Source organism: Pelodiscus sinensis, chromosome 1 (genome assembly GCF_052426305.1).
Source record: "Pelodiscus sinensis isolate ZL-2025 chromosome 1, ASM5242630v1, whole genome shotgun sequence".
NCBI classification, from domain to species: domain Eukaryota; kingdom Metazoa; phylum Chordata; order Testudines; family Trionychidae; genus Pelodiscus; species Pelodiscus sinensis.
Window position 1 is genome coordinate 8,272,864 of NC_143052.1, and position 26,560 is coordinate 8,299,423.

The 26,560-nt window shown below is 50.0% G+C and overlaps 1 protein-coding gene across 2 annotated transcripts in view; it reads left to right on the forward strand.

The window, feature by feature from the left end:
- The window catches only part of PLXNA4 (plexin A4), a 689,852-nt gene that overhangs the window by 38,727 nt on the left and 624,565 nt on the right, over window positions 1-26,560 (forward strand). For both annotated transcript variants that reach the window (XM_075925673.2, XM_075925677.2), the window contains exon 2: window positions 5,440-6,687. In XM_075925673.2, coding sequence (XP_075781788.1) covers window positions 5,509-6,687 — 1,179 coding nt within the window. In that variant the 5' untranslated portion in view covers window positions 5,440-5,508. The remainder of the gene's footprint in view (window positions 1-5,439; window positions 6,688-26,560) is intronic.

A 26,560-nucleotide genomic window follows, 5' to 3' on the forward strand; every position in this document is an offset into this window, starting at 1 on the left:
GGGCACCACATTTGAAGATGTGGAGAAATTGGAGAGTGTCCAGAGAAGAGCAACGAGAATGACTAAAAATCTAGAGAATATGACCTATGAGGGAAGGCTGAAGGAATTGGGTTTGTTTAGTTTAGAAAAAAGAAGATTGAGGGGGGACATGATCGCAGTTTTCAGATATCTAAAAGGGTGTCATAAGGAGGAGGGAGAAAACTTGTTCATCTTGGCCTCTGAGGATAGGACAAGAAGCAATGGGCTTAAACTGCAGCAAGGGAGGTTTAGGTTGGACATTAGGAAAAAGTTCCTAACTGTCAGGGTGGTTAAACACTGGAATAAATTGCCTAGGGAGGTTGTGGAATCCCCATCTCTGGAGATATTTAAGAGTAGGTTAGATAAATGTCTATCAGGGATGGTCTAGACAGTATTTGGTCCTGCCATGAGGGCAGGGGACTGGACTCGATGACCTCTCGAGGTCCCTTCCAGTCCTAGTATGCTATGATTCTAAGACAGAACCTATCCCTGTCCAGTTTGCTCTGGGTGGGGTTTTTGGTCCATCTGTTTAGGTGATGAACATCTTGGGCCAGGAGCTGTGACTGACAGGACTGGCACTTGTCAGGCTTCTCCTTGTGTGGGAAGGCTTTTCCCCATGGGGCTGGCTGTTCTGCTAGCACGTTATACTCTGTAACCCGTATTTGTGGGGTCTGAAAGTCAAGCTGGAGTCTCTCCGGCCTGTGCTCCCAGATTCTACAGGCTGGGACGTGTCCTCCATAACCCCTGTGTAGCCAAGCTCTTTCCAGTTGGGTTACACAGCTGCTACCATGGGATGAATTTTCCTTTGCTTTTGACCTCAGGTTTCTGCCCCCGCTATGAGTTCTGTGTATGTAGATCACTGGGGCTTTGGTTAACAGTGTGATGCTTGATGCATAAGCCACCATAGAACCTGTTTCCCTTTCCTGTAGCGGTGCTGACTTTGCAGGGCCGAGAGAGGCCAAGAGTATTAAAAACTTCCCTTAACAAATCTTTTCGCGTTGTGTCTTCCTAGCGCTCCCATTCTAGACCCACAGATAAGTGACAAGAGCTAGTTCTCAGGGGCGTCGTGTGACGTGTCAGAACACTGGGCCAAGCTTTCTCCTTTTGAAAGAGCCCACCCTTGAGACAGCAGCTGGAGAGGGATCGCTGTGCAGAGACAACTCATCCTGTCACCACGCTCTCCATCATAATACAAATTATTAAAAGCCCTGCGTGACTGGCCTGCTGCAAAGAAAACTCTTTCTCACTGATGAGAGAGAGAGAGAGAGAGAGAGAGTAGGAGTCACTTGAACTTTGTAAACTTGATTTTTTGTAAAAACAAATATTTGTTTGACCAGAAGGCCAAAGCAGACATGTAAAGTAAACATGCCGCAAGTCAACTCAAAATGACTTCTTCCCAGTGTGTGTCAAATGCACTGGAACGCAGGATTCTGGGGGGGCAGAATTGGATTTGGGAGCTCCAGCTCTTATAGACTTTAAGGTCAGAAGGGACCATTATGATCATCTAGTCTGACCCCCTGCACAGTGCAGGCCACAGAATCTCACCCACCCCTCTTAGAATAATCCTCTCACCTATGTCTCAGATATTGAAGCCTTCAAATACTTTGAAGGCCCCAACATGCAGAGAGTCCTTCAGCTGTGATCTGTGCCCAATGCTACAGAGGAAGGCGAAAAACCTCCAGGGCCTCTGCCAATCTACCCTGGAGGAAAATTCCTTCCCGACCCCAAATATGGCGATCAGCTAAACCCTGAGCATGTGGGCAAGACTCACCAGCCAGACACCCAGAAAGTTCCCTATAGCAACTCCTATCATCCCTCCATTGACCTATTTCCAACTGATAATGAATGGTCAATTAGTTACCAAGATCATGTTATTTCATCCAACCATCCCCTTATCATAGAATCATAGAACTGGAAGAGACCTCAGAAGGTCGTCAAGTCCAGCCCTCCGCTCTAGGCAGGACCAATCCCATCTAAATCAACCCGGCCAGGGCTTTGTCAAGCCGAGACTTAAACACCTCTAGGGATGGAGACTCCACTACTTCCCTAGGTAACCCATTCCAGTGCTTCACCACCCTCCTAGTAAAATAGTTTTTCCTAATATCCAATCTGGACCTCTCCCACCACAACTTGAGACCATTGCTCCTTGTTCTGCCATCTGTCACTACTGAGAACAGCCTCTCTCCATCCTCTTTGGAACCTCCCTTCAGGAAGTTGAAGGCTGCTATCAAGTCCCCCCTCACTCTTCGCTTCTGCAGACTAAACAGACCCAAGTCCCTCAGCCTCTCCTCGTAGGTCATATGCTCCAGACCCCTAATCATTTTGGTTGCCCTCCGCTGGACCCTCTCCAATGCGTCCGCATCCTTTTTGTAGTGGGGGGCCCAGAACTGGACACAATATTCCAGATGTGGCCTCACCAAAGCCGAATAAAGGGGAATAATGACATCTCTGGATCTGCTGGCAATGCTCCTCTTAATGCATCCTAATATGCCATTAGCCTTCTTGGCTACAAGGGCACACTGTTGACTCATATCTAGCTTCTCATCCACTGTAACCCCCAGGTCCTTTTCTGCAGAACTACTACTTAACTGGTTGGTCCCCAGCCTGTAACTATGCTTGGGATTCTTCCGTCCCAAGTGCAGGACTCTACACTTGTCTTTGTTGAATCTCATGAGATTTCTAGTGGCCCAATCCTCCAATTTGTCTAAGTCACTCTGGACCCTATCTCTGCCCTTAAGCGTATCTACCTCTTAATGCATGAGTCTCTACCCCATGAACTAAAAGCCAGCTGGCTCTCAGCTCAGGCTATAGAGCAGACTCATTATTCTCCCTGGGCATGTCTACACTAGGAAATTATTTCAAAATAACTAAATTCGAAATAACTCCCGAAATAACAAAATTGAAATGGCCTGTCCCCACTATGGAAGAGCCTCAAAATTAGTCTGAGGCAGGCTCTGTTATTGTGGATGTGCTACCTTGTCTTAGGCTAGATCTACACTGCAGGCTTATTGCGCAAGAAGCTTTCTGAAGAAGAGAACTTCCGCAAAAATGTCTTGCGCAGGAGTGCGTCCACACTGCAAAAGCGATGCGCTTTTGCGCAAGAGAGTGTCCAGACTGCATGGATGCTCTCTTGAAAGAAAGCTCTGATTGCTATTTAAAGAATAGCCACCAGAGCACCTTGCTTTTTTTGATTGGCTCTTTTTGGGCAAAACACCCCTGTTGCCCGTCCATACACACCTTTTTGCGCAGGAGCTCTTGCGCAAAAAGGAATTATGCCTCATAGAAAGAGGAGTATCTACACTGCAAACCCCCCTGTGTTCTTTTGATTTTCTGTAAATTTACGTGCGCAAAAACGTGCTTGAGGTGGGGATGTGCCGCAGGTTTTTGCGCAAAAACAGCTGTTTTTGCTGAAAAACCCTGTAGTGTAGATGTAGCCCCAGGAAGTACTGGGGAGTAATTACTTTGAATGACTCTGGGGGGTAGCTATTTCGAAATAGTAGCAGTGGAGCATCCACACTAATGCTATTTTGAAATAACAATTTTGAAATAAGTGTTATTTCCCGAGGAAAGCAGGAGTACAGATTTTGCAATAAACAGCCTATTATTTCGAAATTCAGGCTTGGAAGTGTGGACGCTCCACTGCTTATTTCGAAATATGGGGGGTTATTTCAATATAACTCAAATGTGGGCATTGTCTTGGGGCAAAGAGGGGAACGTAGCGAGGAGTTTAAAATTGATGCCCACTTACAGCTGTCTCTTTAAACCAACACAGTTAAAGCACCATTCACCATTGACAGTGAGGGGGGACAATGGTATTGAGAACCCCTTTACATGCATAGACAGGTTAGCAAACACACCGCATGCCAGTCTGTGCCATCTGATTGCAATGAAAACTGCAGCCCAAAAGGGAGACAGGGAATGGTTGGGGTTCCCATGAGGGCTGAGCCGGAAGTAGTTTTTGTTTCATGAAACATTTCAAGATTTCAAAGTTTTGGTTTTATTCTGGTGCAGAAAAAAGTCTCTGCCCTATCAGATGTGCAGCAAGGACTTAAACCTAGGCATCCTATCTCCTGACCCACCCCACCAGGCTATAGAGTCAGTGTCTCTTTCTGGCTTTCTCCTCTCTGGTCCAATGAATATTTAATTTACACAAAGTAGAACAGCTCCTGGAGAAGTGGGAGGAACACTGACTCTATTAATTACTTCTAGTTAAGAGGCGACGTTTCTTCTCTCTCAGGTCTGGTCTATACTAGACCAGGCAGGTCAGCTTAAGGTATGCAACTGCAGCTACGCAAAATGAGTAGCGGGAATCGGATTAACTTAAGCTGAGCCGTGGCAGCATCCACACAGCAGGAGGCTGACGGAAGCAATTGTTTGCTCCTGCCGACTTCTCTTACTCCTCGCGGAAGGAGGAGTACCGGACGCCAGCAGGGGCTGCCCTCAGCATTCAATTTACAGGTCTACGCTAGACATGCTAAATCAAATGCTAAAAGATCCACCTCTGAAGTGTCAATCTTCTTTAGGGGAAGTGCCCTGGGAGAGAAAGGGATAGTCTCGTAGTTAAGGCACTGAACGTGGCTACTGAAGATTTGAGTCTAATTTGCACCTCTGCCACCCATTCCTTGGGTAAGCCACTAAATCTCTCTTCAACTCAAGTGCCCCATCGGGGGATAAGAAGTCATTCTGTCTTGTCTGTCTGGATTGTAAACTCTAGTATGGGAATGATTTGTCTGTACAGTACCTATCACAATGGGACCCCAATCAAAGTCAAGGCGTTGTAATGCAAATTCTAGTCAATATGTGTGACCCTGTACCAGTATGCTTACCTCCAATGTATTTCTCTGCTGTGTTGTGATGGGCCCATGGCTGGTTATTCATGTGGTATGAGATTTCTGCCTGGGGTTGCCAGGTGTCCGGTTTTCACCTGGACTGTTTGGTATTTGGCTCCCCATCCCGTAAAAAAACCCAGAAAATACTGGACATGTGAAATGTCCAGTATTTCCTATTTCAGAAGCCCGGCGGAGACAGTTTTCCCTTGCCACGTCTCGCAGGGGAGTGCGGAGCGCAGAGCCATTTAAAGGCTCAATGACCTTTTTTTTTTTTCTCAGCAACTTGGGCCCTCCTCTCTTTTTTGTTTGTTTTGCTCAACAACTTTGGTCTCCCTTCCCCAACATCCCCCCCTTTTTTTGGCTCAACCGAATTTGCCATGTTCGGGATTTTTGTTGAAAGCGTCTGGCAAGCCTATTTCTGCCAGTATCTTACCAGAAGAGTTCCTTTGTGCTGGATTTATAGAGAGATATCAAAGATAGGAAAGGGGGACTAGCAATTAACTATACTCTGAAGACAGCATGGTTTTGAAGGAGGGAGGAGAAAATACTCCATGGTAATATACTTTTTGTTTCCTTCTCCCTTTGCTTGTAGGACAAGATCTGCTAAGGGATTGGTGCTTTGAAAATCCTCACTCCCTTGGGAATACAAAACTTTCTAACCATGTTGGCAGCCATGTGGAAATGGACTTGCTTGCTTTGCCACCTTCTCCTATTTACTATAACGTCGTCCCTCGCTAGGCAACCGTTGCCTCATCCAAAGAGGCCCTTTGCCACTTTCCCCGGGGAGCCAGCAGAGGGGACTTTTAACCACTTGGTGGTCGATGAGAAAACCGGGTACATTTACTTGGGGGCCGTCAACAGGATCTACAAACTCTCCAGTGACCTGAAAGTTGAGGTGACCCACCAGACTGGTCCAGATGAGGATAACCCAAAGTGCTATCCTCCCCGGATTGTCCAGACTTGCAACGAACCCTTGACTCTCACTAACAATATCAACAAGATGCTCCTCATAGACAAAAAGGAGAAGAGGCTGATAGCCTGTGGGAGCCTTTACCAGGGGATTTGCAAGCTGCTGAGGCTGGACGACCTCTTCAAGCTGGGGGAGCCCTTCCATAAGAAGGAGCATTACCTCTCTGGGGTAAACGAGAGCGGCGCTGTTTTCGGAGTCATTGTTTCTTACAGCAACATGGACGACAAGCTGTTCATCGCCACAGCCGTGGACGGCAAGCCCGAGTACTTCCCCACCATCTCCAGCAGGAAGCTCACCAAGAACTCTGAGGCGGATGGAATGTTCGCCTACGTCTTCCACGATGAGTTTGTGGCCTCCATGATCAAAATCCCCTCAGACACGTTCACCATAATCCCTGACTTCGACATCTACTACATCTATGGCTTCAGCAGTGGCAACTTCGTCTACTTTCTGACCTTGCAGCCGGAGATGATCTCCCCACCTGGCTCCACCACCAAGGAGCAAGTCTACACCTCCAAGCTGGTCCGGCTCTGCAAGGAGGACACGGCCTTCAACTCCTACGTCGAGGTGCCTATTGGTTGTGAGAAGAACGGGGTGGAGTACCGGCTTCTCCAAGCGGCCTATTTATCCAAGGCGGGCGCCATCCTGGCCAGATCCTTGGGTGTCAGCCCAGACGATGATATCCTTTTCACGGTCTTCTCCAAGGGGCAGAAGAGGAAAATGAAGTCTTTGGATGAGTCGGCTCTGTGCATCTTCATCCTAAAGAAGATCAACGACCGCATCAAAGAAAGGCTTCGGTCTTGCTACAGGGGAGAGGGAACCTTAGATCTGGCTTGGCTTAAAGTCAAGGACATTCCCTGTAGCAGCGCGGTAAGTCACGTTTTTCACTGGCCACACTGAACTACTTCTTCTTGTGGCTCTTTATACCAGGGCAGTGTGGTCTATTAAGTAGACCGGGCAACTAGAAGCTGGGTCTGCTGGATTTCGTGCGGGGCTCTGCTTTTACCAAACTCAACATATAGCTGCTTTGTGCCTCAGTTTCCCAATATATGAACTGGGGAGTAAAATGTTTTCTTACCTCACAGGAGTGTTGTGGTGGTTAAAGAATTGTTGTGAAGTGCTTTTGAGCTCTTCTGCAGGAGTTAGCCTATTTCTTTAGTGGTGACTCCCCCAACTGATTAAGGACGAAATTCCACCCCCCTCCAGAAGACCCCTTGTGGTTGCTGTGTGTGGAATTTTACCCACAAATATCTTATAATGAGTAAATAGCTTGAAGATCAGCATTAAATGTGACAAGATTCAAGGGGACGATTGGGCAGGGGGAAGAAGAGGTGTTTAAGGGGCTTGGATTTATTCTGCAAACAAACCAAAGCCAGGTGTCGGCCAGGGGTGGGGAACCTTTTTGGGTCAGGGGCCACTGACCCACAGAAAAATCAGTCGGGGGCCTCACACAAGTGGGAAGCAGAAAAAACCCTCACTGTGGCCCCTGACTGAGGAGAAAGACACTCCCCACATGTCCCTTGCACACCAGAGTCTAGGGGGGCCCAGCCTAGTAGATTGTGTGCTCCAGCCTCCAAGGGGACAGCAGGGGGGCTGGAGGACCAGGATGGGTTCCCCAGTGCTGGGGGGTGGATCCTGAGTCTAGGGGGCCAGATGTAGGAAAGCCGAGGGCTGCATCCGGTCCCCGGGCCTGAGATTCCCCACCTCTGGTGTAGGCTACAGTTGTAGAGCTCTGCTTTAACCCAGGCTGTGCACTGCAGCCTTTGATATGCTGCACCGACAGCAGCAGAAGAGTGCGCGCCGCATCGGGGCTGCATGTAGGAGTCGGAGCGCGGATTCCTCCTTAATTAGCTCTGTCAAACGAAAGGCAAGTTCAAGCCTGAGCAAAAGGAGGATGCAAAACGCAGGGCACTTCCACAACCACTGGGGGGACCCAGGCCCCGCCCCTCCCGCCCAAGGCCCCGCCCCTTCTGGGGGCTCAGAACCAGCCCCCCCAACCTTGTGCAAGGGCCTGGCGTGGCTTTTTGCCCCGCAGTCGAATGGCAGAGTTGGAATGCCAGTGCAGGCTTGGCCGTTCTTAGCTCTGGCCCCGCCCGGCTTGCTGCATCAGTTACGAATAAAAAACACACGTTTGAGCCCCAACGCCTCTTCCACTCGAAATGAAGCACTGTGGACAGCCGCCCGGTCGCATAGCAGCCTTGGCTTCCCTCCCCTTGGACTCGCGCGGTACCCATTCCGCTCGCATCGGTGGACTCTCCCATTGCCTTCCGTGCCACAGATGGTTCGGGGCGGAGGCGTTCCGTCGGACGTACAGTCTCTGGGTGACTCCCCTTGACGCTAAAGCCGCCGGCAGGATAAAGGGGTCTGGAAGCCGGCGAAAATTCCATCTCTGCGCCTGCAGGAAAGAGACCTTGGTGTAAACGAGAATCAGGCCTTCTCTTTAAATCAGGGGCAGACAGCTCTCTAAGGCATCTCTCCAGGGCAGGGGTGGCCACACGGTGGCTTGGGGGCCACACATGGCTTTTTTACGTGGAGCCCCTTCCTTCTCCACCTACCAGACCAGGGGAGGGAGAGGAGACGCTTGGAACCTCTGCCTTGCAGCAGGGTGGTGGGTTATGGACTTCTGCCCCGGGGGGAGGATGTTTCAGGCCTTCAGCTATGGGGGGGGGGGGTGCACCTGCCGGGGATTGGGGTTCAGCAGGAGCGGGGACCTGAGCCCTCGCAGTTTTGCCCTGGGAGATTGTTGTAGGCAGCTCGGCAGGTCAATACGTTTGGCCAGCCCTGTGCTGGGGTCTTCCCTCCCCTGGTGGTTTGCCCCAGTTGGCAGCTGGGCCGGGGTAAAGTGTGTCCACCGAGCCGCTTTGCCTGGGGCACAGGGGGAACTGGGAGCTACCCAGAGGCCTCGCCTCCGGAAGCTGAACTCCCCAGCCTGGCCAAAGGCCTGGGCTGTCGGAAGCACTGGGAAGAGGACACAGTAGGAAGAACTGGGAGATGTGGTCAAATGTAGGCAGAGCCGTTCCTCCATAGGATGAATCCAGGTGGCCACCCCAGGCCTCACACTTGGGGGGCCCCAAAGTGGCCACTCCAATTGTCTGATGGATGGGAGGGACCAGAAGATTATGGGGGTCACCCCCCATATCCACCACGTGGGCGGCGGGAGCTGGAGTGCCCTGGCAGCCTGCTGCCCCCTGCTCCACCCCGCTGGGCTGGCCTGCTCCGGCTCCCGCTACCCGCGTGGCGAGTATGTGCGTGTCGGGGGAAGTGACCCTGGCTGCCGCTGTGCCAGGGCCCGGTTGTCTCCCGGGCTGCATTGCCCAGGGGAAGGGGTGGAGGTGGAGCAGAAGTGAGGCTTGCGGGAGGGGTGGAGCCGGGCTGGGGCCTGCAGTGGAGGGTTCCCCTAAGTCCTGTGTCCCCCTCAGGCCGGCCCTGAGTATAGATCCTGATTTGTTTTGCTCTCCTGTATTAAATGAAGAGTTCATTCCTACCCCCTGCAGCAGTGTCCCCCCATTTCTCCCCCCTGCAGATATGCTGCTGTGAGCTAGCGCGCAGGGTACGGCTACTCTGGCCCCTGTTTTCCCAAGCGGGCAGCGAGCGGTTAACAGGAAATCTGAGTGGTCCCCTGCGTAGCCGCATCTGGTTCCTTCCCTGTGCAATGTTTGTTCAAGGCCACGACCAAGTTCGCGAGGTCTTATCAGGGAGCCATCCCGGCACGCGGCTGTAATGGACTGCAACATGCACACACGTAATTACCGAGGAGACGAGCAGGGTGGGCTGCACTTGACTGCTCTGGCTGAAACCTTGGCGGCAGCGGCTCTGGCGGGCAGGCAGAGCGCCCGGCTGCTGAGCCAGAGCGGCAGCTGGAACGGCTGGCATCCCGCAGAATGAGCTGTTGAGTTGGTGACTCAGCTGGCGCACCCAGCCTCAGGCTCATGTCCTGGGCAGAAGAGGCCTGGTCAGAGTCCAGCTAAGGACCCTAAGGCGTGGGCTGGCCTGGCGCTCAGAGTGAATTGCAGGCAAAGGGCCAGGTCCCCTTGCTTACAAAAATCTAAGCTCTGCTTTGTGTGTGTGTGTGTGTGTGCTCTGCTCTGTGTGTGTGTATGTATGTGTGTGTCGCACACGCACATATGTGTTTTTATAGAGACAGTGTAAAGAGGAGGAAATTATCCAAGGGCAGGTGAGTTTTTGGCAGCATAAACTTACCTAACATGAAAAACAACACGTAGGCCTGTGGCACCTGAGGGCATGTCTACACGAGGAAATTATTTCGAAAAAACTAAATTTGATACAATAACTCCCAAAGTAACACAACTGAACTGGCGTGTCCCCACTATAGGGGAGCCCCGAAATAGGTCAGAGGCAGGCTCCGTTATTGTGGATGCGCTACCTCGACTTAGAGTCCCAGGAAGCTCTGGGGAGTTGTCATTTCGCGACACTGGAGCATCCACGCTAATGCGATTTCGAAAGAAGCACTATTCCCCCAGGAAAGCAGGAGTACAGGTTTCGAAATAACCAGCCCGTGAATTCGAAATAACGGGCTTGGTAGTGTGGACGCTCCGCTTATTACTTTGAAATAAGGGGGGTTATTTTGAAATAACTTCTTAGTGTAAACCAGTGCTTGGAGACTCACACATATATATATATATATATATATATATATATATAGGGTCATGAGCTCTCAGAGGTAAAACCAACTCACCTGATGAAGTGGGTTTTGCTCACGCAAGCTCATGATCCTTTATATATTTTTGTTGGTCCCTCAGGTGCCGTGGGACTGCTTGTTTTTAAAGTTACAGACTAACACGGCTGCCCCCTGAGACGTTTTTACCTAACATAGAAAACTCTCAGAAACGGAAGACCGAAGAACAGTAGGTAAATGGATGAATGTGCCAACACACATTCCTTCCCTTTTAAGGGCAGGGCAGTAGTAGTTATTAATCTTCAGCATAAATCAGGGAAAATTGGTCACTTTTTATGACTATGCAGTTGCTTTTTCAAGCAGGCGTTATTCACTTGGGTGACAAAGAGCTCCCGGTAATGCCACAGCCTCCCTCTATTCCATCAGCACTGTGTACATACGAGATAAGAATAGCTTACCTCTGAATAATACCACAATGCTTAGCCGTCACATCACTGATCGCCACCCATAACCCACTCCACTAACCCTCCTTTGCTCTAGGACGGGCGTGCGGAGCCTCAAGTCCGGGGGCCGGATGCGGCCTCTGGCTTCCTGGATCCAGCCCCCAAGGCTCAGGGCTATACCTCCTGAGGGGCTGGAGCACACAAAATCTACTAGCCTGGGCTCCACTAAGCTCTGGTGTGTGAGGAGAATGTGAGGAGTGTCTTTCTTCTTCTCAGTCAGGGGTCACATCCGTGAGGGTTTGGGTGTTTTTTTTCCCAGCGTCTCACTTGCGTGTGGCCCCCGACTGATTTTTCTTTGGGTCAGCGGTCCCCGACCTAACAAAAGCTTCCCCACCCCTGCTCTCTGACCATTTGTGGGTTGACTGGCCACTTCATCTTGAAATGTCTTTGGGAAACATGTGAATTCCCTATATGGGGCGGTGACGCTCTGAGCTCTGTCCCCGGAGCTGAAGAAGGTCTGTGTGGAGCACCACAGCTTCTCTCTTTCACATGCGTGAAGTAAGAGCTCTGACCTCCCCCGCTTTCCTTCCTCTCTTTGAAATGTTCCATTCTTCACAATTGTTTAACACCTTTCAAATCCAAATGTTTATCGGAACGAGTACTGAAATTTCCCATTGACCGCAAAGTTTGATAGGAGGCTCCTACCTTTTCAGTAACTGTTTCAATACCACTTTTGAGGGGGAAAAAAAAGCCATTAAAAAACCCCACTGCTAATGGGTCTGCTTTTTTAATGGTGTGAAATAGAAACAACTTAGCACCTTCAAAATGTTCCACGAAATTTAATTATGTATGGGGTGGGGAGGGGGTAGAGGTGACAGTGAAATACCAGGTCTAGTACGAAAGAGTTTAGCACAGAAGTGAAGAAGATTCTCTTCTTCTCTGATTGAAACTAAAGGAAACATGCAAGCCTGTGACTAATCCCTCACATTGGGGTAACCCCACATAATAAAGGACACGTGGTGAGTGTTTGGCTCGGGAACACCTAAAAATGGGGGACATAGGTGCTCAAGTCATGGGTCCCCCCTTCTGTGTAGCACCCTTCCCCCAAGACCCTGCCTCCCTGCTCCTTCTCACCCCATCCCCCTGTTGCTCACCCTTATGGCTGATTAAAAGGGGGAAGAGGATAGCCACTCCACTTTTAAAAATGGGGTGCACGGCCCCAGGTCTCCCCTGTTCCGGCACCTCTTGTTTGGGCATAATGTCTTTCCATGGGGTTCAGGTGCATTTTTTCTCTCTCTCTCTCTAAGATGACCTTCAGCAACCTGGGAAACCAAGGCATCTTGGGCTTCTCTGTTGCTTTTATCTACATTAAATATCCTTAACTTATTTTTAGGGGGTGTCCTCAGGATCCCTCTCACTGGCCCATTGACTTGCTTTCTCTCCCACTACCCATCAACATTATTGCTCCTAGGGATCCATTTGGGGACGATTTTCTAGGGACCCACCTCTAACACCTGCCTCCCCAAAAGCAGGATACTTCCCAATGACATGTTTTTGCTGGGGTCTGCTCGCTATTCTGTGGTACATCTGTAACCCACACACCTCAGCTGTGTCTAGACTGGCAAGTTTTTCCGCAAAATCATCTGATTTTGCGGAAAAACTTGCCAGCTGTCTACACTGGCCGCTTGAATTTCCGGAAAAGCACTGACAATCTCCTGTAAAATCATCAGTGCTTTTCCAGAAATACTATGCTGCTCCCGTTCGGGCAAAAGTCTTTTTCCGAAAGACTTTTGCGCGAAAGGGCCAGTGTAGACAGCATAGTATTGTTTTCTGCAAAAAAAGCCCCGATCGCAAAAATGGCGATCGGGGCTTTTTTGCGGAAAACCACGTCTAGATCGGCCACGGACGCTTTTCCGCAAAAAGTGCTTTTGTGGAAAAGCATCCTGCCAATCTAGACGTGCTTTTCTGAAAATGCTTTTAACGGAAAACTTTTCCGTTAAAAGCATTTTCGTAAACTCATGCCAGTGTAGACATAGCCCTCGTGTGGCTACTGAGCAGTGCAAGTGGTACCTAGACCACAGCAACAAAGCAAGTGGTACCTAGTCCTCTACACGATGGGCTGGAAGCCAGTTGGCTTTTAGCTCAGAGGGTAGAGGCTCCTATACACAGGTGCCCGGTTCAAATCTGCCTGGTGGTGGTTACACATCTTCAGGGCCAAGTGGTGCCTTCAAAGCCCCCATTGCTTCTGGGAATCACCAGGTGGTCTTGTACTTTCACAAACCAGAGCAGGATGGGGTGGTAGCAGGTATCTCCCAGAAGATAGTAATGGTGTACCACAGCCCTTGCTTGGAAGGGAGCAGATGATGTTGACTGAGTGCTGGGTTGGGACTGAAACCCAAACCCAGTGTCTCGGGCAGTGATATTTCTCCATGGACCGTTGCTATTCTAGAAAGCGAAGGAGTAATCTCAACAGCTCTTCCTGGCAGTCAGGTCTCTTCATCTGTCTGATTGGAGTCTTACTTTTCCCCAGTGCCCGCTTGATGAACTGCAGCATAACAAAGCCAAGTGCCTTAAATGAAAAGGTGTCACCTTAGCTGCTTCCACCAGGATACGCTAGTGAAGTCTCTGTCCAAGATAATCAAGCGCCAGCCCCCAGCCACCGCCTGACTGCTGCCTTTTCGTGTGTATTTTAGCTTTTCTTTTGGCAGGAAATGGAGTTTGACTGTCTAAATTACTGTATTCAATCTCTTCTTGTTTTTTGTGGCAGCACTGTGGCTTGGAGGAAAACCTTTCTTTCTAAGCTCAGGCACTCGCAAAGGGTTATACAATAGTTTCTATGGTTCTGCAAACACCATAGTGTAATGGGGCTTTGGAGGAGTAAATCTGATCAGGCTTGGCTGGGAGAACTGCTAAACAACTGCTCAGATAGCTTCCTATTTTGCTGCTTGGGATCTGTGTGTGAATCATGGGAAGGCAGAGTTGTGACATAATTTCAGCAGGGGAAGTGTGGTCAGGACTGTTGGGTATATTCCCAGCTCTCCCATTGACCTTTTTATGGGAGTAAGCCCACCTCCGCCAGAACAATGCTGCAAAATGTTATGTGGTGACTGTGTCGTGTGCACCACTGTCCAGTTGGTGAGAACCACAACAGTTTAATGGTGTGTCAGAGACCCACTATGGCTAGCAGCTTCAGGAAGAGGCTGTTGACACTCAAGCAGTACTCGCATTCATAGCATAAGAACAAAGGAGGTTACCAAATGAAATAACTAGGCAGCAGATAAAACAAACAAAAAGTATTTTTTTCATGCAGCACTCAGACAACCTATGGAACTCCTTGCCAGAGGATGTTGTGAAGACCAAAACTATAACAGGGTTCTAAAAAAAAACCAAACTAGATAATTTCATGGAAGAGGGGTCCATCAATGGCTCTTTGCCAGAATGGTCCAGGATGGTGTCCCTAGCCTCTGTTTGCCAGAATTTGGGAATTGGTGACAAATGATGGATCACTTCATGATTCCCTGTTATGTTCATTCCCTCTGAAGCACCTGGAGTTGGTCACTGTCAGAAGACAGGTCAGCGGGCTAGATAGACCTTTGGTCTGACCCAGTGTGGCTGTTCTTATGTTTTTAATGTAGGAGCAAAGCAATTGAGTTGTGTGCTTGCTGTTGCCCTAAAGATCCGTGTGCTGTGAGGAGCAGGTGGCTGTGAGTGTTAGTGAGTTACTATTCATCTCCCCCCTACCACTCTCCAGTGGGTTATGCATTTGGATTGCTGCTTTTGTTGGGAGAACAAACACCCATGTTAGCAATAGCAATACCAAGTTCATATGCCTCGTGTTCATCCAAAGATTTCAGTGTGCTTTCCCAGGGAAGGAAAGTATTGTCACCGTTTTACAGCTGGAGACACCGAAGCAGCGAGAACCATAATTTGCCCAAGATCATGGAGTAGATCAATAGAACTTCTGTCTCCTGAATCTGTCCCATGCCCTGGCTGCTGGGCAACAGTGCCACTTACTAGTCAACCCTTCCCAGGATCCCTCCACCTGGAGTGATATAACTGCAAAATAGAATCCCCTATGGGGGCCAGTGGGGTGAGGTAGGGTAGGAAGGGCCACCATTCCCAGAGGCTAAGAGAAGGGTGGTTTTGGCATTGCAAGCAAAGCCTGCTGTGGCTTCCCACCATAGCTTGCCCCTTTCCAGACTCCAGGAATGCTAGGGGAATGGCAGTGGATTACTGTACAGCAGAAACTTTTTTTCAGCACCTAGGGAAACTCCACTCGCCTTTGAAAAATGGATGGAAAGCACCTTTCCTATTTAGGAGGCAAGAATCACACAAGGACACAACTGGGCCACTGTATAACAAGTACATTAAGGAGTTCTGGTCTCTGCCTTTTGCATACATAACCACCAGTGGGTAGATTTGAACCTGGGACCTTAGTATAGGAGTCTCTACACGCTGAGTTAAAAGCCAGCTGGCTTCTAGCCCATGCTGTCTAGGTCTCTTGATCTTGACTGTTGCTGTAGTCTAGGTACCACTTGCATTGCTCAGTAACCACACTAGCTGTGTGGGTTGCACATACATGATCTTGCATGCATGTGGATATGAGCAGAGCCTTTTCGCACTCTTAATAGTTCCTGATAGGCTGCTTCGTGTGTAGGATTAATCGATGTAATTACTCACCAGTGAGAATATGCAGGGTACATTTCCCCACTGCAGATGTAACCTGCACTAGCACTCTGGGGCATTTTGTCTCTCCCTAACGGGCAGGCCAAGTTAGTGTCCATTGTTGCCTCTGAACTAGTCAATCTGCTTTTTTAGCTCAACCTGTAGAGGCTTATTATGCTGTTAGATCCAGGGGTCTCTGGTTCAGTGCCTGCCGAGGATGTGACTGGGGACATAGTTCCATAGCTTTGTAGCTTTAGGGACTCTTCCACTGAGCCTCTTTTACATTTTTCTTCTGCTTCATTCCATTCCGCCTAGCTTTTACCCTTTCCAGCTATCCTAAATCCACATGGATTACCGAGAGGGGAATCTGGAGTAGGAGTATAGAGGCTATTTTTACCTTTACATTTGGCATGGGTGTGACCATGGCTGAAACATTGGATACGTCCATAAATCAGGGCAAAAGCCGAAATAAGCAACGCAACTTGAGCCACGTCAATTGCCTAGCTGAAATCAAAACAGTTTATTTCGGCTTTTGGCGCTATCTATACAGCAGGAAGTCCGAGTTAGAGCACTTTTCCTCCGACTGCCCTTACTCCTCGTAAAACGAAGGTTACAGGAGTCGGAGTAGAACATCCTCCTGCTGGACATTGACATTAAGTCGATAGAACTGTGTGTAGATGCTGACTACATTATTCTGAAATAACACTCCTTTGTAGACGTACCCATAGAGTCCAGTTCTGCTGCCAACAGTTCAAGAAGGAGGTTGATAAATGGGAGAGGGTTCAGAGAAGAGACACGAGAATGAGTAAAGGGTTAGAAAACCTGCCTCCGAGTAATAGACACAAGACTCCCTGTATGTAGCTTAACAAAGAGATAATGAATGGGTAACATTATGCTATAGCAACATGGGAAACAAATATTTAATAACCGGCTCTACTACAGGGGAGTGCAATAATTTTTTGATGGAGAGCCACTCCAAGATTTTCAAAAGCGGTGAGAAGTCCTGTGGCACCTTATAGACTAACCGAAGTGTAGGAGCATAAGCTTTCATAGGCAAAGACCTACTTCGTCAGATGCATGTAGTGGAAATTTCCAGAGGCAGGTATAAATATGCAGTCCAGATTCAGGCTGGAGATGACGAGGTGGATCCAATCAAGGAGGATGAGGCCCACTTCTAGTAGCTGCTCCTACACTTCAGTTAGTCTATAAGGTGCCACAGGACTCCTCGCCGCTTTTGCAGATTCAGACTAATACAGCTACCTCTCTAATACTTGACTCCAAGATTTTGCTAAGTGGACAAGGGCTCTACTTTTCCATGGATGAGGTGCAGGGTTTGGGACAAAGTTTGGGTGCAGAAGGGAGTTTGCGGTAAGGGACTAGGGTGGGAAAGGTTGTGTGGTCTGAGCGGGAGTTTGGGTGCAGGAGGGCATTGTGATCAGAGGTTTGGGATGTGGGGTTCAAGAGGGGGATGGATGCAGGAGAGGATTCTGGCCTGGGTAAGGGTTGTAGGAGGGGATGCAGGCAGGGCCTGAGAGGGAGTTGTTACTGGGGAGAGGGAGAGTACAAAGGGTTTGGTTGGTGGCCTGGGGCAGGGAGTTGAGGGAGAAAGGGGTTGAGGTGTCAGAGGCAGGCTATGGCTGAGAGATGCTAATCTAGGTAGCTCCCAGCCAGCAGCCCTGCAGGGCCCCAAGGCAGACTCCCTGCCTGCTGTAATCCCAGGCTGGTCAAAATGGTTGGCTGCTCCCTGTGGCTTTCTGCTCTGGGTGCTGGGGGAAAGGCGTGACTTTGTTTACTACCCCCACTGCCCAGCAAAATCTCTCAAATCCCATTGGCCGGTTTCTGGCCAATAGGAGCTGAGAGATTTTGCTGTGGCGTGGGGGCATTGTGCAAAGCCTCCTCCTTCTCCCAGCACCTGGAGCAGACAATTACAGGGGATAGCCAGCCAATTAAAGCTGTGTGAGTCTGCTCTGTACCCGAGGGTCCTGGTGGGGCAGCCCATGTGCCAGATCCAGCCTATGGGCTGTATCTTGCTGCCCCTGCTCTACAATGTACCACAGGGAGTTATAAGATGATCTAATGGCTGGATGCGGAAGCTAAACCAATTCAGACTAGAAATTTGGCATATATTTTTAAGTGAGTGTGGTAAACCACTGGGACAATTCCTCAAGGGTCCCGGCAGATTTTCCATCAGTGACCATTTTAAAATCATGGTGGGAGGTTTTTCCTAAAAGATCTTCCCTAAGAATTGTTTTGGGGCAATTCCATGGCCTATGGAATTAAACACAGCAGGTCAGAGGGGAGGACTGTAACGAACCATTTTGGCTTTGGAATCTATGCATCTATAAACCCTCAACACAGCAAACATAAGGGGAGGCTGTTTCCAAAGTTGAAAGTTTCTGTTTCTACCCTTGGACTTGTAAGATCTGCTGTCAGGCATGACAAAGTATCTAGTGGGGATTTAATGATATTTGGATGCTTAGAAATTTGCCAAAGAGTAGTTATTTTATATCTCCCTTCTCATTTCCTCTTCTAAAGATACTAGCAAGACAAGGACTCACAGATTTGCCTAGTACAGCAGATCGAAAGGTGTAAGGCCTAGAACAGCTCCCCTACCCGGCTGGCCAGGCCCACAGCGCAGCGGGCAGCTAACCAATTCAACCTGTAGACTCGTTGGGCCTTTGGGGAAGGTGGGGCGGGGGAGCGCTGTGCTCCCAGAAGGGGCAGGGCCCGGGGTGGAAGGGACAGGTGAAAGGCACCCGGACAAGGTCAAGCAACTTGCCTCCGCCAGCCCTCAGAGCTGTCCGGAGCATGCGGCGCAAGGCTCCAGCAATGATTTAAAAGGCCTGGGGCCCTGGCTGTTGCTACTGTAATGGCAGCCAGGAGCCCCAGGTCCTTTTGAAACACCCGGTCCCGGGGTAGCTGCCCCCTTTAACCTTCTCTCCCCTCCCTCCCGTCGGGGGGCCTGAGCCCATGCTAAAGGGCCCTGCCGAATCAGGGGCCAATAACACACACGTCCCTCCCTCTGCCCTCCCCCCCCCCCCCCCCGAGGCGGCTGACTAGTGCTGTGGTTTCTGCTGCAGGCAGAGTCTCTTTGCTCCCTCCCGACCCCGTGCCCCATCGGGCCCTGCTCTGCAGGTCAGGCTCATGCTGCATTGGGTATGAGCCACTTGCTGCCCCAGGGGCAGGTGCGCGAAGCAGCAGCCCCGCCCTGGCAGCCAGAGAGAAGAGCTGGTTGCTCTTTGCCGTCTGTCGCGCCACAGATGAGATTTGCCGTCCGGGAGCTGACGGGAGCTGTGGCAGCTGCCAGGCACCCAGGCTGCCTGGTATACAGCCGAGTGGCTCTATCGCACATGGCCTAGCCTGAGGTATTCTGTGGGCTCCAGATGACAGCCTTGTGCTTGTTTACATGCCAGGTGAGCAGCCGCTTACTAGGTCTGACCTCACGTTGTCTCACCGCGCTGTTGCCTTGCAAATCCGCGAGCCCCGGGGAATCGTTACGTAACCGCTTAAAAATAAAATAAGGCAGCAGAACCGCAGCGTCCTACCAGAGCCAGAAGCAAAGGAACACGGGCTGCCCACACAAGGCTGATGCTATTTAAAGCATCGCAGGACCGGGGGCAGCAGCACGCCGGGGCTGCACAATAACCCCTCTGTTGAGGCAGGCAGTCAAGGGTACGTTTGAATTTAGCTTTGCGCTCCAGGCCTGGCTGTGCACTGACTTACCCTCACCCCCAGCAGGTCCCTGACTCCAGCGGAGTTATGCAGGGTGGAAGTCAGGGCCGGATAGGGTTGCCAGATGGTTTAACAAAAAATACCAACCCCCTCCCCCCCCAAAAAATGGGAAAAAAGTTGAGCCAAAAAAAAAAGTGGGGGGACTGACCAGGGCCAAAATACAGTCGTGGCCCCTTTAATTCCCAGCCTGCTTCATCCTCCCCTGGTCCCAGCCAGCCCGAGTTGCGCTATGTGTCCCAACCACCCTTCCATCAGATGCCCAAGCTGGGAAAAACAGAAAATACCTGACATTTTACATGCCCGGCATTTTCAGAATTTTTTTCTCAGATGGAAGATGCAAATACCAGGTTCAATACCGGACACCTGGCAACCTTAAGGCCAGATTTGGACTCTAATTTTTAAGGAACTTAAGTTTGCTAAACTTCTGGCAACGTCTTTAAAAAAAAAGCATTTGCATTTATTTTATATTTCCATGCTCCCGGTGCTTTCCTAGGGGCTTCCACCCAGCATGGGACTTCCTAGAAAGCAAATCTCCCATTCCCCCAAGCGCCTCAGCTACTCACTCATGATTATGACTACTGGAGGCTCTACTGTGTCTGGTGCCCCTTATGGAAGAAACTGTATCTGTGCTGGAGAACTTACTCTGTAAATAGACAAGACAGAATCACTGGTCCCATTCTACAGATGGGGAACCAAGGCGCAGAGGAGGAACGTGGCCAATGTACCGAGGGAGCTTGTGGTGCAGCTAGGAGTTGAGTCCAGAGCTACTGAGCGGCCTAGGCGAGTGTATCAGACAGCTGGCCAGCCTCACGGCTGCCTCTCCCTTCCCTGGACAAACGCCAAGAATAAAGAGTGCAGCCTTGCCGGTTTTGCTAAAGATCAAGCTATGTTGGTCTATGAGATGTTGCAGGGCTGTCTGGATGACCCTTCAGCAAGTGCATGCTATATAACATGCTAGAAGATATATGCAACATTGCCCATGACTGGACCAGGCTGGGGGAGGCCATGCAAGCTTATCCCTGGGGCTGGGGGGGGGGGGGGGGAGAGAGAGCATTCAGCCAACAACTGGCTTTTCCCCAGGGACAGTCTGGGGCAGCGGGGGCTGCCAGGCCCGGTTGGAGGCTGCTACTGCAGGACAGACTAGGGTGATGGCGGCTGCATGGCCCAGTTGGCAGCTGCTACCACAGGACAGCCCAGGGTGGCGGAGGCTGCATGGCGCGGGTTGGTGGCTGCTACCACAGGACAGCCCAGGGTGGTGGGGGCTGTGTGGCACGGTGGCCAGGGACACCCCAGGACAATGGGGGCTACATGGTGGATGGCAACTGTTCCCTGGGGCAGGCCAGAATGGTGGGGCCATGCTGCTGGCCAGTGACTGCTCCTCGGGGCTGGGGCACTTGCTGCCCCCGGTGGTCATTCATGAGTATTACTGTCCCTCCTATCACACCCCTCCCTTTCCATTTCATGTGGAACAATCCCCTTCCATGCACTTCCCATTGTCCTGGCACAGCCAAACTCTGACCTTGCTTTAATTTCGATAAGAGGAAGCTGCCTACCAAATGTAGTGGTCCTAGCTCTTACCGTTTAGGAGGAATTCTTGAACAAATGAACTCGCGGCCAGCCACACACAGACAGACGTACAAGCTCTCTACACTATCTAGCAGATTGACTTGCTTGTGAGTGACACCCGAGTCCTTGACTAGCCACCCAGAGAGCATAACGGGATCCAATCCTGCCGTCACCAGAAGCTCTCCTTTGGTTCTAGTGTTAAACAGCCATGCTGTTTGGAGCTGAAAAACCAGGGTTCTAGTCTGTGTGTTATTTATATAACCATGCCATCTGCATCACCCGGTTTCTCTCTCGTTTCATCAGCCCCCTCCTGTTGTTGGAAACTAGGAACTGTGAGCTGTTGCAAGTCAGTGACCTGTCTCCCACAGTGGGACAGATGTTGTGGAGGTAGGTGTGTTAATAGAGAGAAGCTAGACAGAGGTTAGACAGACCTTATATCTGTCTCTCTCTCTCTCTCTCTCTCCATATACAGATAGACATGTCTCTGTACTTCCCAAACATGGTGGCTCTGGTGAGAGAAACCAAGAGACTTCTGTCACCTTAGTACAGTAATGAAGTTGGCAGGGCCGCTAGACCATGTGGGAGACATGAGATCAGTTGGAGCAGCACAGTATTTTCCCTGTTTCAATGTCATTACCATGTTGCTGTCAGGGTTCCAAATTATAATAGGATTTGTTCAGCTGATTTATCCTGCACACAAGTGACATTATCCAGGCGCACACTCGGGTCAGGAGAGCAAGCGGGAGAGTCCGAGAGAGCAGGAGGGACCAATGGAATGTATTCTTGCTAATGAGGGAATGACCCATCGCTTGCCAGTGGAACAGAGCTATTGGTCAAGAGCCTGAGCCAGAAAACACAAGCATCTAATCATTATAGCATTACTGCTTAAAATGAGCTGCCGGGGCTTTCCACACGACAGTCCTGAGTTCGGATGCAGAAGGAGTTTGGGCTTAATGGCTTGAGTGAATATATATTTGCATTGACTGGAATGCGGTGAGTGTCTCAAGTACTGATTTCTGGAAAGACAGAGGCAGTAAATGGCTTTTGTGGTTTGTTTTTTTCTTTCTGAGTGACAACGAGATTTCTTCAAATCCATCTTCTCTTGGACGCTGAGGCTAGGGCTATGTCTAGACCGCAGGTTTCTTTCAGAAGAAGCTTTTCCAGAAGAGATCTTCCGAAAAAACTTCTTCCGAAAGAGAGCGTTCGCACTGCCAAAGCACATAGAAAAAGCGATCTGCTTTTTCGACAGATAGCATCCACACTGAATGGATGCTATCCCACATTTAAGCTGTGATTACTATGGACCGAGTAGCCACCAGGGCATCTGGGCTTTTTCCTCTTTCCTCTTCTTTCGAAAGAACTCCCTCTTCCCCATCCACACACGCCTTTTTCTGAAAGAGCTCTTTCAGAAAAAGGCTTCTTCCTTGTAGAAAGAGGTTTACCAATGTCAGAAAAACCCCTTTGTTCTTTTGATTTTTTTTTCAAAAGAATGCGATTGCAATGTGGATGCAAATAACGTTTTTTCGGAAAAATGCCCATTTTCCAGAAAAACTCTGTTGTGTAGACATAGCCTAGAAAGAACTCCATTCTTCCTGTCCCAAAATCACGGTTCTTCAACTAACGGGGATTCTCTGTTACCTGTTAGAAATATGAGGCTGTGAGGGGGTCACTCACCACCGTAGCGGGGGTCCGTCGTCTGTCGCCGGAATCAGTCCCTTCCGCCCGCACGGGCCTCCGCTCACGTGGCGTTTCCCCTCTGGAATCCTCCGATCACGTCGTTCTCTTCGCCACACTGCCCTCCGGCAGTGCCCAAGTCACTCGCTCTGAGCCCCCCTTCCGGGGGTTGGTGTCTCTCCAGCAGGCCTTGCCGCAGGCCTAGCAGGCTGGCCGGTTGGCTGTCCGAGCGCCCTGGCCCAGCCTGGCGCTCTAGCCCTGCCCTAGCTCCAGGGAGCGTCCTGCTCCCTCAGCAGCCAGGCTCACACTGCCTTTGCTGAAGCAGCCCTTCCCTTTTATAGCTCCCAGCTGGGCCTTAATTGGCCAACGCCGCCCAGCTGGGCTGAACTCCCCGGGCCTGCTCCAGGCTGGGATTGGCTCCTAAAGGGCCAGTACAGGGCAGCTGCCCTGCTACAGAGGCCTTTGACACACAGATGATCTGTTTTGCATGTCTCCATTAAAAAGCAACAGCATATACACATTGTTCATAGCCGTCCTTACACTAACTTCCCAGCATTGTTGTGAGGCTTAATTAATGTTTTTTAACAGCTCTGGGATCATTGGGTGAAGGTGTTTATATGAATGCAAAGCAGTGTTGTTGTTTAATTTGGATAGTCCCATTGTCATGCATCGCATTGTGCAGCCCAAATTATAATTTTGTCTGTATAACAAAATAATAATTACAGTAATTGTAATTCAGTGAAGAATCTCTCCCAGTTCTGGCTTTGGGGGAGGCATCGGGACTCAATCCTGCCAGGGGCTGAGTGTTTGCCGTTTCCCCTTCCTGGAAGGGGAGTCGAGGGTGCGGAGCAGCTGTGAGGACACATTCAGCATCGCACCAAGTTTAGCTCCTAGGCTGATGGTGCGTATTTGATAATGATCAAGGCTTATATTGTAGGGGTCTTTCCCACCTACCCCAGGCATAGCTGAAAATCTCATCACACCACTGCCAATATTGAGTGAAAGAAAACACCTTGCACGTATGTAGCTGCTTTTGTCCTGAATAATCCCACAGTGCTGTGGGTAGATCCTATCAGGAGAGACACTGGGAGGGGAAGGGAAAGAAAGAAACATTGGTCGTATCTACACTACCACTTATATGAGCGAGACTTGTGTGGCTTTGGGATGTGAAAAAATGCACCCCTAAGCAACATGAGTTTTGCCGGCATAACTGGCCACATGCACAGGGCTATGCTGGAGGTAGAGATTCTCCCACTGTTCACTGGAGTAGTTTAATTATGTCACCGGGAGAGCTCACTCGTGGCGCAGAGTGACTACACAAGAGTTCTTACTGTGGCACAGTGTCGTCAGTACAGATGTGCCATTGTAAGGTCTCGAGTGGCCTTAAATGATCAACACCTTTGGGCAGGGCTGTTTTGTTTGTTCTGTGTTTGTACAGTGCCTAGCACAGTGGAGCTCTGATCCATGACATGGGTGCTGCTACCATCATATAAATAATAACAGGATCCTACATGTTCTATTTGAGTCCATTTCATTCTGGTTCTTATATTGCCTGCTTCACTGTAGTATCTCAGGGCTTGTCTTCACTTATCCCAAGATCGATGCGCTCAAGATCAATCTCCCAGGGTTTGATTTAGTGGGTCTAGTAAGGACCTACTTAATCAACTGCTGATTGCACTTCCTTTGCCCTTTGTACTCCACTGGTTTGTGAAAAGTAAGGGAAGTCAACAGGAGAAACTTGACTTCCTGCAGTAGGGATGCTGCAGAAATTCTAGGTCGACCTTGTCCCGTAGCGTAGACCTGGCCTCAGTGCCTTACCAGAGTGATTTATAGAGGAATCCTTTGGTCTATCATTGAAATGCAGCTGGGGGTGGAATGAAGCAGCTGTCTATAACTGGGGTATTTTCTGGCTGTAAAGAGCAGATCCTTTTTTCAAGAGACTTTTCTTCTCCATGATGGAGTTGTAGCACCACAGTCTTGATTGCAGCGGCACTAAAAGAAGTGAAGTACGTCTGTCTATATTGTACATATAATACACAGCTTTGGGACTGGAGTAAGTTCTTACAGGAACACTGTTGCAGCTTACTTGATCAATACTTCCCCTTTAAAAATATGCCTAAATACATCGTAGACCAGAGCAGCTTCAAAGGTAGTCTCTCTCCAGTCAATCATCTCTTTCAGTGTAAAAAATGGAACTTCAGAGCTCATGGAAAGTACTGACCTAAGAGCCCTGAGTGGCAAGGGTTTCATCTATGGGAGGAATGGGAAATTCAGGTTCCTTGCATGACTGGGGTATGTTTTTAGTCAGTTTGTAGATACCACCTGGCCTTCTAGCTTGTGAGGCAGAATAACATGGTTTATTCCAACACCTCATCAAATACAACACACATAGTGAATACTCAGGAAATCAGGGTGGGTTTGCGAGCGACTCTCAAATTAATATTTGCAACAAGTAATCAGACCAGCTTTGTTTAGGAGAAGGCCTCAAGGCTGACGAAAACCTGCTGGCCTCCATAGGAAATGCAATCACCTCTTCAGGAAAAGGCAGCTTGTTCAATCTGAGGTACATGAGATAGACATGCACAAGCCATAGAATACATACAGATAACATAACACGTGGTAACATACGTGCAGCTATGCGCTACATTAGGATTCTGGGAATCCTTGTACAGGCAGTCCCTGGGTTACGTACAAGATAGGGACTGTAGGTTTGTTCTTAAGTTGAATTTGTATGTAAGTCGGAACTGGCATCCAGATTCAGCCGCTGCTGAAACTGACCAGCGGCTGACTACAGGAAGCCCGAGGCAGAGTTGCTCTGCCCCGGGCTTCCTGGAATCAGCCGCTGATCAGTTTCAGCAGCAGCTGACTTGGGGACACCTGGGGCAGAGCAGCTGGGGTGCTGCCGGGTTGGTCCAGTAGCGCCGCACCTCGGCGCTGTGGGACCAACCCGGCAGCACTCCAGCTGCTCTGCCCCAGGTGTCCTGATTCAACCGCTGCTGAAACTGACCAGCAGCGGCTGAATCAGGACGCCTGGGGCAGAGCAGCTAGGGTGCTGCTGGGTTGGTCCAGTAGCGCCGAGGAGCAGTGCTACGGGATCAACCCAGCAGCGCCCCAGCTGCTCTACCCCAGGCGTCGGCGAGAAAAGCCTGGTCCGCTGGGGGAGGGGGAGCGCACTAGCTGCGCCTCCCCCCTCCCCAGCAGACCAGGGAGACGCGGGTGGTGGGACCGCCGAGACACGCCGCAGTCCCGCCACCTGCGTCCTCCGCGGCTTTGCTCCGCGTCTCCCTGGTCTGCTTCCCCCCCCCCCCAGCAGACCAAGGAGATGCGGAGCAGCTTTTCTCGCCGCAGAGGACGTGGGCGGCGGGACCGCGGCGCGTCTGGGTGGTTCCGCCACCTGCGTCCTCCGCGGCGAGAAAAGCCCCGTTCGTATGTAGGGATCCGACATAAGTCGGATCCACGTAACCCGGGGATTGCCTGTATTTACCCTTAAATGGCAGGCCTAAAACAATAAGGTTTGTTCAAACCCTAGTCAATTAAAGTAACTTTTCCTCCCCCTCCCTTTCTTTCCTCCCTGAATTACAGGTGAAAACCTCTCTGCATTGTGGAAGCAGTTGCTCTGTAATTGGGAAAGTAACTGTAACTGCGCTGTCATTTGTACGTAGTGACATGTAATTGCACAGTAAACATTGCTGTGGTTGCACGAGCGAAAGTCAGTTTGTAATTATAATGTAACGGCAAATGCTGGCATCTCATCCCTCTTCCATTGTATCACAGAGCTGCTTTGTAAAAGGGTTCTGGTGGATTTGGGTGCCATTTGGGTGCATGATAACCACTGAAGAGAATGGTTAACTGGTGGTCTATGCTGTCTTCAGCTAGTGGCCTGTATTTTCCATCTCTCTAGCCCTCAAGATGGAATAGACTCACTAGATCCACCAGTCCCTATCCCTGCAAACACAGGCTGGTTCCCAATAATAGAACTTTTGTCCCATCTGTTGTTTAAATATCCTCCCAAATTAGACTTTTCTAC